This window comes from Musca autumnalis, unplaced genomic scaffold (assembly GCF_047663935.1).
Source record: "Musca autumnalis isolate F117 unplaced genomic scaffold, ASM4766393v1 scaffold_5, whole genome shotgun sequence".
Classification (NCBI taxonomy): domain Eukaryota; kingdom Metazoa; phylum Arthropoda; class Insecta; order Diptera; family Muscidae; genus Musca; species Musca autumnalis.
Genome location: NW_027412088.1, coordinates 58,429,125 through 58,443,822, shown reverse-complemented (window position 1 = coordinate 58,443,822; position 14,698 = coordinate 58,429,125). Strand labels below are relative to the sequence as shown.

Genomic DNA, 14,698 nt, shown 5'->3' with positions numbered 1-14,698 from the left:
TGCTGTACAACGACATCAATATTGTTAAACGTGTCGAGATGCAGCGATTGCGTTAGCTAGGCCATATTATAAGAATGAGCGATGATAAACCCGCTAAAAAGGCGTATAAATACGGACCGCTTGGCGGTGCACGCAGAATTGGCAGGCCAAGGAATAGATAGCGCAAACAAGTGGGTGATGAGATGAAAAGGCGCGGTATTCCAGAGTGCGAAGCAACAAATAGAGAGAATTGGAAATCTTTTCTTAGTTCGGTCTATGGAACAAATGTTCTGTAATGGGCCAGCTAAGTAACTAAGTAAGTTCTTTGAGTCTAAAAACTTTCCGGTATTTGTCGGTATAGATCGACGAAATTTGCTGAAATTTGGTAATTAGGCTTCTTTATAAACGAAAGGAAAGTAATTGTTCCATTTTACTTCAATATAACTCGTGGTGAAGGGAATAACAAGTTCGGCCTGGCCTTACTTAACGCCTTTCTTACTTGTTTTCACATTTTAATGGAATATCGCTGTTTTAGTCATTATTAAGCAAAACTTCACTCATTCCTCTTAGAGGAAAACATTTTGTATAGTCTTTACACTTGTTTTATCCAATTGTTTTGAGCTCACCATTGATAAGTCCCAGCTTGGGTATAGTCTCATATACATAATTCATGGCATTCATTACATGTAATTTTAATAATTCGATTTTGTTTTAATTTGGACATTGATAAAATGTGTTTTACACGATTTCGCTGTTTTGGTTGTTTGTTTTTAATTTTTTGGCATAAATTCAAATTAAATTGTTAATTGATATGTAAACAAAATTACAAATAATGGTATCAGTCATACTTGAAATCTCTCGCCATAATGTCACTGGCATTGTTAATCTTTTTCGCTGCGTGTGTATTTCTTACAATCTTTTTATACAAAATAAATTTTTCATATTGGAGAAAATATAAAAATGTGGCCAGTGTTCGTGGTCAAATATTTTCAACGAATTGTATGGATATTCTTCGGTTCAAAACTAATTTTGGTTTTACTTTAAAGGAAATCTACGATGAACCACAATACGCCGATGCACCCGTTGTGGGTATTTATGGCCTGTACAAACCGAGCCTGTTGATACGAGACCCGGAGCTCATCAAATCCATATTAATTAAGGATTTCGATCGATTTTGTTGTCGTTTTGCAAAACCGGATCCCCATACCGATGCAATTGCAGCCAATAATGTCTTCTTTGGTGATTATAAATTGTGGAAAGAAATGCGTGCGAAATTTTCACCCATGTTTTCAAGTGGCAAATTGCGTAGCATGTATCCTCTGGTATTGACAGTGGGAAAAAATATTACAGAACATCTTAAGAAACAGGGCGAAGTCTTCGATTTAGAAGTAAAGGATTTATGTGCCCGTTATACCACCGATGTAATTGCCACAACAATATTAGGGTTTTCTTCGAATTCTTTAGAAAATCCCGCTGAACAAATGAACATTGAAACCCGTAAATTGGGAACATTTAATTTGCAAAGAGCTTTACATGTAATGCTGATTTTCTTTGTTCCCAAACTGGTGAGATTTTTTGGAGCAAAATTGTTTTATAAAGAGTCAATTACTTTTCTTAAAAGTTCCTTGAGACATATCATCAAGGACAGAGAAGAGAGTGGGTGCATACGCAACGATTTAATTGATATTGTTATAAAACTAAAGCAGGAACTGCCAAGCAATGATCCGAAAGCTGTTAATTCATTCTTAAAATTGATGGATTCTCAGGCAATTGTATTTTTGGCAGCCGGTTATGAGACATCATCCAGCACAATGTCATTTGCTCTCTTCGAATTGGCCAAACACATGGAAATTCAAGAGAAACTAAGAAAGGAAATCAACCAGGCATTTAAGGAGACCAAGAATGGGGAGCTAATTTATGAAGCATTCAATGCAATGGAATATTTGGATATGGTGGTTAACGAGACTCTACGAATGTATCCGGTTGTACCAGTACTTGAAAGAAAATGTGGCAAGGCGGAAGGCCCGACAAAACCTTATTCGTTGATGCCATATTGTGATTATGCCATACCCGAGAGTATGCCTGTCTACATTTCGGTATATGGTCTACATTATGACTCCAAGGTAATTTAATTCAGATCACAGATATATTTAAAAAAAATGAGTATTTATTTTTTGTTTGTTTCAGTATTGGCCTAATCCCACCAAATTCCAACCCGAACGATTTTCATCGGAAAGCAAACGTTTGATAAATCCCATGGCTTATTTGCCATTTGGTAATGGTCCCCATAATTGTATGGGTAATCGTAATCGGCGGGGCCGACCATATGATACCCTAAACTACTGTGAATATGTAAATATATATAGGAGCTATATCCCAATTTAGTCCGATTTCAATATAATTTAAGACAATAGTAACTCTCTAGTACATTGCAGAAGCATTGGAACGCTCCTTCGGCCGATTTTGGTAATTTATGAAGATTGTCACGAAAAGTTTGCACTTTCTCAAGGCCAAAACTACCTGAAGAAGCGTTCCGATGCTTTTGCGATGTACAAGAGAATTCTTTACTTTTGTCTTGGCAACAGTTGTTGTCTTAACATTGGATCGGAAGTCTCAATGGTTAGGCTGTGATAGGCCAAAATATAAACCAACAAGTAAAAAGTCGTTAAGTTCGGCCGGGCCGAACTTTTTATACCCTCCACCACAAAATAGTCTTAATTAAAATGGAATAATTAGGGCCCTTTCACAATTTTAGGTGGAACAACTTTTCGACAATGGATAGACTCCTATTGCCTCCCACTATTGTTTAAATTATACTGTGAACACAAATGTTGGGGCAGAGATAATTCCTTTTGGAGATGAAAGCCATTGGTGTGTGTATATTAAAAACGCCGAAGGACAGATGCTCCGTGAGTCGAACTTCCGCGTTATGGCGTGATGAAGTTTTTGCAAAGGAAACCTGTAAGCCATCATGAATTAGCATAGTATCTTTGTTGTTTTTGTAGCAACAGTGTACTTAGATATAACGCTAATTCCTGATGGCCCACAGGGTCTCTAACAAAAATTTCATCACACCATAACGCGGAAGTTCGACTCACGGCGGATCTGACCTTCGGGGTTCATAATATACTCACCAAGCCTTTACCCGCCAAGAGGAATTTTCCGTGCCCCAGACTTTCACCTCCATTTTGTTGCACAGTGTTATCTAATCTAATCTAAAACAAGTAAAAAAGCATTAAGTTCGGCCGGGCCGAACTTTTCATACCCTCCACCATAAAATATTCATTCCTGTCCCCAACTTTAAGTGAGTACGTTAAAATGTCAGATAATGTACATAAAATGCTTCATTCGGGAGGCCCTTTTTTATGGTGCCTATATCTAACTGTTGACAATTTTTGGTGAGCTAGAAATTGGGAGGTACTGTTATATAGGGGTTATAATAAAACATGGGCCTATGTTGACAGTTTTTGATGGGAGCCTTTAATGTCAAATAACTCCTAATTCGGTTAAAAAATTTAGCTAGAATCCTCAAAATATCGAAAATCGGTACATAACGTGGGAACTTCAAATGTCATTAACAGCTAGTTCGGAGGTATCTAGGCTATACGAAAATATTAACTTAAATGAACAATTTTTGTTGCAGAATTTTTGTTGACTTTTAAATTTCAAATTACAGAAAGTTCGTCTAAAAAATAAAGCTAAGGTACGGAAAATCGGGAGATTTGTTTTGGGGCTATACAAAAACATGGACCTACGTTCGGTTAAACATTTTAAGTAAAATTCTCAAAGTACCGAAAATCGGGAAGTATCGTTATATTGGGGCTATGTTGAAAATTGTTGATGCAGATGCGTGGTGACCACTACATCCTTCAAATGTCAAATTACAGTTAGTTCTGTTAAAAATTGTAGCTAAAATTGCCAAATTACTGAAAATTGGGAGGTACCGTTACATGGGAGCTATATCCGAACATGGATTTATGTTGACAATTTTTGATGGAGAGATGTTGTGACCACTAAGAACTTCAAATGTAAAATTACTGCTTGTTCGGTTTAATATTGTAGCTAAAATCATCAAATTACTGAAAATCGAGAGGTACCGTTATATGGGGGCTTTCTTGACAATTTTTGGTGGAGAGGTGTGGTGACCACTAAGAATTTCAAATGTCAAATGTTCAAATTACAGATAATTCGGTTAAAACTTGTTGGTAAAATTCTCAAAATACCTGAAATCGGGCGGTAACGTTATATGGGGGCTATTCCAAAACATCGACCTATGTCCACTAGTTATATAAGTTTATTGACATTTAAGAACCCTAAATGTCAATTGATAGCTAAATCGGTCTGAAAATGTAGATAAAAACGTCAAAATGCCGTAAATCGGGGTACCGTTATATGGGGGCTATACCAAAACTTGGACCTAGGTCCACAACTTTTGTTATATAAGTTTAGTTACACTTAAGAACCCTAAATGTCAAATTATAGCTATATCGGTCTGAAAATGTAGCTAAAAACGTCAACATACCGTAAATCAGGGGGTACCGTTATATGGGGGCTATACCAAAACGTGGACCTATGTCCACAAGTTTTGTCACATAAGTTTATTGACATTTAAGAACTTCAAATGTCAAATTATAGCTAAATCGGTCTGAAAATGTAACTAAACCCGTCAAAATACCGTAAATCGGGGGTACCGTTATATGGGGGCTATACCAATACGTGGTCCTATGTCCACAACTTTTGTTTTATAAGTTTATTGACTTTTAAGAACCCTAAATGTCAAATTATAGCTAAATCGGTCTGAAAATGTAGCTAAAAACTTCAAAATACCGCAAATCGGGGGGTACCGTTATATGGGGGCTATACCAAAACGTGGACCTATGTCCACAACTTCTAATTTATAAGTTTATTAACACTTAAGAACCCTAAATGTCAAATTATAGCTACATCGGTCTGATAATGTAGCTAAAAACGTCAAAATACCGTATATCGGGGGGTACCGTTATATGGGGGCTATACCAAAACGTGGACCTATGTCCACAACTTTTGTTATATAAGTTTATTGATACTTAAGAACCCTAAATTTCAAATTATAACTAAATCGGTCTAAAAATTTAGCTAAAAACGTCAAAATACCGCAAATCGGGGGGTACCGTTATATGGGGGCTATACCAAAACGTGGACCTATTTCAACAAGTTTTGTTATATATGTTTGTTGACACTTAAGAACCCTAAATGTCAAATTATAGCTACATCGGTCTGAAAATGTAGCTAAAAACGTCAAAATACCGTAAATCGGGGGGTACCGTTATATGGGGGCTATACCAAAACGTGGACCGATATAGCCCATCATCGAACTTGACCTGCCTGCAAACAAAAGACGCATTTTCCCAAAATTTCAGCGTCCTATCCCTATTTTTGTGGATGCTAGAGTGATTACCACAGACGGACGGACGGACGGACGCGCTCAGATCGACTTAGAATTTTACCCTGATCAAGAATATATATACTTTATAGGGTCGCAAATGAGTATTTCAATGCGTTACAAACGGAAAAACAAACTTAATATACCCTCCATACTATGGTGGAGGGTATAAAAATGTATTCAGCTAGGTGAAAGGTACCACCTACGGGGCTATATCAAAGAGCCAACCTATCTTTAATTTTTTTGGCGGAAAAGTTTTATAGCTGCAGGGAACTTCAAGAGTCATATTGAGGGTAGTTTCATAAAAACAATGTAGACCCTCAAAAATGGACTCATGTTGACGAATTTTAGTGAAGAAATTTCGTGGCCACTGAAAATTCCCGAAAATCGGGAGGTACAGTTATATGGGTGGATATACCAAAATATGGACATATGTATATTGACGATTATTTTTGAATAGACAAAATTGTAGCTAAAATTCTCAAAATACCGATCATTACATCTAGTTGGGTTAAAAATTGCAGCAAATATTCTCAAAATACCGAAAATCGGGAGATACCGTTATATGGGGGCTATACCAAAACATGGACCTATGTTGACGATGTTTCGTTGGAGATGTTTTATGACCACTGAGAACTTCAAATGTCAAATTACAGCTATTTCGGTTAAAAACTCTAGCTAAAATTCTCAAAATACCGAAAATCGGGAGGTACCGTTATATGGGGGCTATACCAAAACATGGACCTATGTTGACGATGTTTGGTGGAGATGTTTCATAACCACTGAGAACCTCAAATTGCAAATTACAGCTAGTTCGGTTAAAAATTGTAGCTGAAATTCTCAAAATACCGAAAATCGGGAGGTACCGATATATGGGGGCTATACCAAAACATGGACCTATGTTGACGATGTTTCGTGGAGATGTTTCATGACCACTGAGAACCTCAAATGTCAAATTGCAGCTAGTTCGGTTAAAAATTGTAACTAAAATGCTCAAAATACCCAAAATCGGGAGGTACGGTTGACGATGTTTGGTGGAGATGTTTTATGACCACTGAGAAACTCAAATGTCAAATTGCATATAGCAAATTGTGTCTAAAATTTTCAAAATACCGAAAATCGGGAGGTACCGTTATATAGGGGCTATTCCAAAACATGGACCTATGTTGACGATGTTTGGGGGAGATATTTCATGACCACTGAGAACCTCAAATGGCAAATTACAGCTAGTTCGGTTACAAATTGTAGCTAAAATTCTCAAAATACCGAAAATCGGGAGCTACCGATATATGGGGGCTATACCAAAACATGGACTTATGTTGACGATGTTTCGTAGAGATGTTTCATGACCACTGAGAACCTCAAATGTCAAATTGCAGATGGTTCGGTTAAAAATTGTTGCTAAAATTCTCAAAATACCGAAAATCGGGAGGTGCCGTTATATGGGGACTATACCAAAAAATGGACCTATGCCCATATCCTTTGGGATATAAGTTTGTTGATCACTAGGAACCCTAAGTGCCAAATTATAGCTAATTCGGTCTGCAAATGTGGCGAAGAACGCCAAAATACCTCAAATCCGGAGGTACCGTTATATGGGGGCTATACCAAAGAGTGGACCGATATAGCCCATCTTCGAACTTGACCTGCCTATGGTAAAAAGACCCTCGGGTGCAAAATTTCAGCACTCTATCTCAATGATTGCGGACGCTAGAGTGATTACAACAGACGGACAGACGGACGGACAGACGACCATGGTTAGATCGTCTTAGAATTTTATCCTGATCAAGAATATATATACTTTATAGGGTCGCAAATGATTAGTTCGATGTGTTACAAACGGAATGACAAACTTAATATACCCTCCATACTATGGTGGAGGGTATAAAAATGACAAAAAATGTGAATTTTCTATATTTTCCTCTTTTTGGTCATGATATGAAGTTTTTATACCCTCAACCATACATTAAGTTTGTAACGCAATGGAATATACATTTGCCTCCCTATAAAGTACATATATACATATGTTCTTGATCAGGATAAAAATTTGAATCGATATAGCCATGTCCGTCTGTCCGTTTGTCTTAATCACTCTAGCGTCCGCAATAATTGCGATAGATCTCACCGACACACAGTGGTCAATTTTACGAAAAACCTGGCCAAAAATCTACAAATGAATGGATTTAGACCTAATCTTGGGTTCTTCTGTTTTCGGGTCGCTGATTTCATTTTTGATAATTTTTAACCCTCATTAAAGGGGATTTATTCTATAAAATGTGATCGTATCAGATCAAAATGGGTGCCACCGTGGTGCAATGGTATGCACAACCGCCTTGCACGCTAAAGGTCGTGGGTTCGATTCCCAGGCCAGGCAACATCAAATTTTCAACGGTGGCAAAATACTTCTCAGTGATGTTGGCAACATTTCCTGAGTATATCAGCCTTGTAAAACCTCTCTACAAGTGGTGTCTTAGGACACGCCGTTCGGACTCGGCAATAAACAGTAGGTACCATATCATTGAGCTAATATGAATCGGGGTGCACTCATTTATATGAGAGAAGTCTCCCTTGTCCCATTTGGGATGTTTGTGGAACAATTATATTATATCAGATCAAACTATTCTACAAATATGTTCGCCATAAATTTTTTCTATAGGTCCTAGAATATACTAAAACTCTATATTTTAACCAAACTCCAGAAATATGCAAAATTAAAAACACATTTTAGGGTTAAGGTCGTACTTCATGTGAGTTTTGGCAAAATTGGCATACAAAGCATCATTTTAGAAGAATGGAGTCAAGGACAAAAATGTTCTCCGCTAAATTTCAGTATAAGTCTCCAAAAAAAGGAAATCTCTATTTGCATTACATACCAAGGAAATATTGGTATCAATTTTGGGTGCAAACTTCAAACATTTCTACAGTTTTGGAAATATTTGAGTTAAGATTAGGTGGAATCATTGCACTTTAGTTATATGGCGTCTTTGGCAACTTTATTGACAAGTATGCGAGGAATATTTTTATACCCTCCACCATAGGATGGGGGTATATTAAGTTTGTCACTACGTTTGTAACTACTCGAAATAATCATTGTAGACCCCACAAAGTATATATATTCTTGATCAGCGTGCAATTCTACATCGATATAGCCATGTCCGTCCGTCTGTCCGTCTGTCCGTCTGTGGAAATCACTCTAGCGTCCGAACGGATTGACGTAGGTTGATGAAATTTTGGGAAAATATGTTATATTTACGTAGGACTTTTGGTATTGAAAGCGGGCTATATAGGTCCACGCTTTCGTATAGCCCCCATACAAAATGACGCGTGACGCGTCGTCTTTTTAAGGAATTTTTAAGATATTTGGTCCATTTTACCACCGAATTGGTTGTAATTTGATACTTTGTGTCTCCAGAGGCCAACAAATATTCCTACCAAAGTTGGGCTATATAGGTCCACGTTTTGGTATAGCCCCCATATAAGGCCCCATTTAAAGTACGCGTCATTTTAATATATTTTGAATACAATATCTCCCGATTTTCGATATTTTGAACGTTTTAGCCTCATTATCACACCGAGATGGCTGAAATTTGGTATTTAGTCTTCTTTAGGCGTATAAAACCTTCCCCCAGAAATTTGTAGATATAGGTCCACGCCATCATATAGCCCCCATAGAACGGTACCTTCCGAATTTCGGTATTTTGAAGGTTGTGGTCACATTAATCCACCGAAATGGCTGAAATTTGAGGTGGAGGGTATAAAAAGTTCGGTCCGACCGAACTTAACGCTTTTCTTACTTGTTCTTAAAAAAATTAACCTTCGTGGGAGTCATAAAAGGCGTCTTTTTAGTCCCTTTTTCCACAAATCTTTAAAATAACCTGTAAAATGTGGTCGGATCAGACCAAAATATTCTAGAAATTTATTCGCCATAAAATTTTACTATAGGTCTTAGAATACATATATCAAAACTCTATATTGTACCTAAATGCCAGGACGTTATACTATACTATATTCTAATATTCTGAATCATCGAAAATATGTATAAATCTGCAAGACAAAATAACACATAAAAACGAAAACTGCAAATATGTGCAGGGTGCTTCGATGGAAATTGGTAAAACACTCTTCCCTTTTTATGAAATGATAAGGAACATGGACCAACTCGATCTTACTCACAACTATTTTCATCATTTATTGTGTAAAATTGACCTTGATAAAAATCAACAAGGACGGACATCATTATTAAAAAACGCGCACTCCATTGGCGACACTGAACACTTTAAATTTGTTTCACATACCATTCATTACAATTACAAAAAAAAATATTTAACAAGTAAAAAAGTATCCGTCGGCTTTGCCGACAGAGATATACCCTCAGCCTGTGTATATTGAAACAATTTTAAAAATTTTGGACGTTTGAACCGACAGAAATGTTGATTAGTATTAAAGATCAAAAGTTTTGCGGAGGAGATACTAAAAGGAATGGATCGACATTGACCATTATGGAAGTGAATCTCCAGCCACTACATATGGTGCCTATGGGGTTTTTACACCCTTCGGGCTGTTAGCTCAAGAAGTATGGACTTGCCCCTAAAAAAAAACTTTTACCATGAAAAAAACTTTTACCATCGTAATTGAGCCAGCGAATGCAAGTTGCTTCAACAAAAATCAAAGTGATTCGATATCAGGATTTAAAGTGAAAGGACAAATATAGTCCATATTTGAACCTGATCTATCTATGTCTGGTAGATATATTAGGATTTGTAAAGTATGGACCAATTTGGCCACTCCCTTCAAGAGTTACCGTACGAACAATTTTTCCGAACATTTTTGAACTTTTGTGGGGGAGGTACCTGAAGGAGTGGGCCGATATGGTTTATCTTCGAATTTAAACTAAGTTTGCACAAAATATTACGAATACCAAATTTTGGACCGAATCGGCAGATCCGTTCGAGAGTTATCTTGCGCTCCAACCACTACACACGGTCTCATAGGTTTTTTTTTACTTTTCAGGTTATTTGCTCAGAAAGTATGCACTTGCCCCTGATGAAACTTATACCGTTATATGGGGGACAGTGAATACAAGTTGCTACAACAAAAATCAAAGTGATTCGTGAACAGGTCCTAAACTGAACTTTTCCGAAATTTTGTGTGGGATGTACCCGAAGGAGTGGACCAATTGAGTCCATATTGAAACCTTATCTAAATCTGGTATGTACCAAATCGGTTACTTCCTTCAAGAGTTATCGTGCGCACAAATTTTCCGAACATTATCGACCTTTTGTGTGGGTGGTACCGAAAGGAGTGGACCGATATAGTTCATCTTGGAACTTAAACTTAGTTTGGGAAAAATATTACGAAAGCCAAAATTTGAACCGAATCGGTTCATCCGTTCGAGAGTTATCGTGCGCTCCAGCCAGCCAGACAGACAGACGGACATTGCTCAATCGACTCAAAATTGTCTGAAACACATTTCGTCCAAACATAATTGGGGTCTAAAACTATTATTTCGATGTGGCACATTTTGCCCGTATGAAAGTGTATATACCCTCGTTAGCATAAATGCTGAGAGTATAAAAACGCTTGTTTAGTTTGGATATTGTAAGATTTTAATAAACAACTTAATAGTGAGAAAAAAATAAAATTTCGAAATAGTATGGTATGTACAAAGTATGGACCAAATCGGTTACTTCCTTCAAGAGTTATCGTGCGCACAAATGGGAGGTACCGAAAGGAGTGGACCGATATAGATCATCTTCGAACTTAAACTAAGTTTTGGCAAAATATTTCGAAAGCCAAAATTTGAACCGAATCTGTTCATCCGTTCGAGAGTTATCGTGCGCTCCAGCCAGCCAGACAGACGGACATTGCTCAATCGACTGCAAATTATCGGGTAATTGGGGTCTAAAACCATTATTTCGATGTGGCACATTTTGCCCGTATGAAAGTGTATATACCCTCGTTAGCATAAATGCTGAGAGTATAAAAACGCTTGTTTAGTTTGGATATTATAAGATTTTAATAAACAACTTAAATATTGAGAAAAAAAAAATAAAATTTCCAAATAGGGTCGCCTTGACCTATTTATAGCCACTTTCTAAACACGAAACATACCCAGCAAAAAAAGTCCTCCCAAAATCATGGGATTTGTAAGGGATTTTCGGCAGCCGTAACTACTCGCAAACCCCCTTTCTTCCCCATTATTTTTACAAGGGCATGTCGCACTCAGTTTGTAGTTATTTTATGACCACTAGAATAACTAGTTATTCTGTGGCCACTAGAAGTTGAAAAGTAAGTTGAAAAAAAATCTATTTTTAGAACAGTATATGTAGAGATTTTTTAATTTCATCACACTTCTTATTTTTATTTTACTTTATTTTATTTCGCTCGCTGTGCGAGATGAACACACGAACCCTCTGATTTCTAGCCAAAGACACTACACACTATGCCACGCACACGAACATTAAGGGTTGCTTAAGAACTTTAATGTGCAATGCACATGTGCACCACGAACTGTTATTTTTTAATTAAAAAAACTCGCGTGCCGACAGTGAGCGTTGAACACACAACCCTAGGATTTATAGTCGGACACACACTCACTGTGCCACCGTCCACATTACTTTGTGAGGAGCAAAGTAAGTAGGTTTGCCTTGTAATTTTTTTAAGGATTACTTGTAATGGGAAAAGAAGCTTGTTTACATTACTTTGTAATGGGTTACGTAATGACTAATGGATCCGAATTTTTGCTGGGTATATATTTTTTTCATAACTACACGCAGTGGCACCCTATAAACAATATTTGACACTATTTAGTTTATATTGATACAATTTTTTTTCGATTTTTGGCCAGGTTTTCCGAAAATTTGGCCACTGTGCGACGGTTCCTCCCGATTTTTGGTATTTTGAAAATTTTAGCTAAATTTTTTGACCGAACTACTTGTAATTTAATATTGTGGTCACAAAACATATCCACCAAAAATGGTCAACATAGGTCCACGTTTTGGTATAGCCCCCATATAACGGTATTTTGAAGATTTTAGCTACATTTTTTGACCGAATTGTCTGTAATTTAACATTTGAGGTTCCCTGTGGTCACAAAACATCTCCACCAAAAATGTTCAACATAGGTTCACGTTTTGGTATAGCCCCCTATAACGGTACCTACCGGGTTTTTGAGGATATTAGCTACATTTTTAAATTATCAATATAGGTCCATGTTTTTTGTATAGCCACCATATAAAATTACTCCCCGATTTTAAGTTTGTGGGATGGAACTATCTGTAATTCGACATTTAAGATTCCCAGTGGTCAAACTCCGATAAAGTTCGAACATGGGCCATATCGTTCTAATCCTTACGTTAACGCCCCCACAAAAAGTAGAAAAATAGCTAACATGAAGGGCATACTTACTCCGAACGGATAAAACAATTTGGTCTAAAATTTTACATAGGTCAGCTTCAAATATGGGCTATATCGGTCCACTCCTTCGGCTACCTCCCACACAAAATGTCAAGAATTTTTCTCATAAGTGCAATTTAGGATTAGTTCTGAAATAAAATTCAGAGACGATCTAGACATGTACGTCTGTCCACTTGTTGAATTCCCTATAGCGCCCACAATACTTGACCTAGAACGATATATTTTTGCACCCAGTGTGTTTTCATCCATAGACAGGTCAAGTTGTACGTATATTCGCGGATCACATTGGTGCAGCATGGCTTAACACAGACCGGCATATAGCGTTATATGTGGTCAACAAAGTTTCCTTATTTGCACCCATGTGCTGTCGACTAGGAACGTGAGGACCTTGTTCCTTTTTTCAGCCTGTCGCTGAATGCTGTGGCATGCGCGGACGACGTGTCGAATGTGACCTCCAGAATCTTGGGGTAGTTGACTGTCGGAATTCTGCTACCATCGACTATGACATTCAACTCAGTTCACAACTCTGCCGCATGGACTGGTGAACATAGTGGCCTAGCAGTGGATTTAGTGGCGGATATTTTTACATGCTTCGCGGGGAAAAATGTGGTAAGATCAGTCAAGGAGGAGTTCAACCATTCATAAATGACATCCGGAAAGGTACCTGACGTCAATATCGATCTAAATGCCGTCTGGAGGGGGCGGAATACAGGAGAGGCGGTGGTTAAACAGTTCCCGAGATATCACTCCACCTTGGGGAACTCCCTGTTTCACTCTTCGGGGCTTGGACTTCTTGTTCCGGAAATCCACGGGCGACTGGCGTCCATATATATAATTTTTTTCCAAAGTTTTGAACTTGTCCGGAGGGTTGTCTCTTCGATAACATCAAACAGTGTGGAGTGCTTGACACTGACATCGCTGTTCTTTCACACGGCTTGCCCTGGTGGTCTCATCGACTAAAATGTGTGGAGATGGCATGCAGCACAGTTATTGTGCTGTGCTGTTTACGGAACATATGCTTATGATCAGCAACTGGATAGCTATTTCTGAAGCCGAAGGAATAAACACTTAAGGGTCTTTGGTAGCGTCAGGTTGATAACTATGGTGAGAAACTCCACTTTCGGCGCATCCAGTTGTTTCAGCATTATCATGGAGATTCCATGCACAATATCATTCATTGTAAATTGTGGTGGTTCATTCTCGGCGGGAAGATAGCTAATGCGGCATAGTGCTCTTACCTTCGCCCTGTCACGACCGCTGTGCTCGAAAACTGTGGATTAAATGAACTTGCGCACCTCTTCGGATCAATCAGCGTAACATCACCAAATGCGACAGAGGTTCTATCTTCCTTCTTTCCAGCGTTCGAGAGCGACTTAACCTTTGTCCACAATTCACTTATTCCGGCTCCAATGCTGTTACTCTTCAGATGATTTAGCCACATGTTGGGGCTTAAGTCAGCTCCCTGACTCTGGGGTCACTGTTATTGCCACGGCGAATCTCTTCATGCTCATATGCTAATCCCGCTGGGAAATTTGGTCTCGCTACCCACAGGTATATGGTGAGCGTCTGCAGCAGTGATGAAGTCTCGGAACGTCCTTTCTGCTGCCCAAACATCAGAAGGGTTGCGCAGATCATTGAGGCGGTGATTAGTGAACTCCCCGAAACAAGGTCAATTAGCTTTCTTATGATCGATGCAAATGCGGCATTCATTGGTTATGACCTTCCAAAAGCGGGCTAATGTTAGGCATATAACTTTACCTCGGCAGGTCCGCACATGACTGCTACACCATACATTCCATGTACGGGTCATTAGAGTCAGGTTCAATAGGTCTGGATTGAACACACTGGTGCAATAAAAAAGCTAATCTCCCACCTCCACTT

At 38.2% G+C, this 14,698-nt stretch overlaps 1 protein-coding gene across 1 annotated transcript in view; it reads left to right on the top strand.

Moving 5' to 3' along the window:
* The first annotated feature begins 939 nt into the window (after positions 1-939).
* The window catches only part of LOC141386636 (cytochrome P450 6g1-like), a 29,446-nt gene continuing 15,687 nt past the window's right edge, over positions 940-14,698 (top strand). The window contains exons 1-3 of the mRNA XM_073955551.1: positions 940-978; positions 1,026-2,102; positions 2,167-2,291. Of these exons, the coding sequence (XP_073811652.1) occupies positions 940-978; positions 1,026-2,102; positions 2,167-2,291 (1,241 nt within the window). The remainder of the gene's footprint in view (positions 979-1,025; positions 2,103-2,166; positions 2,292-14,698) is intronic.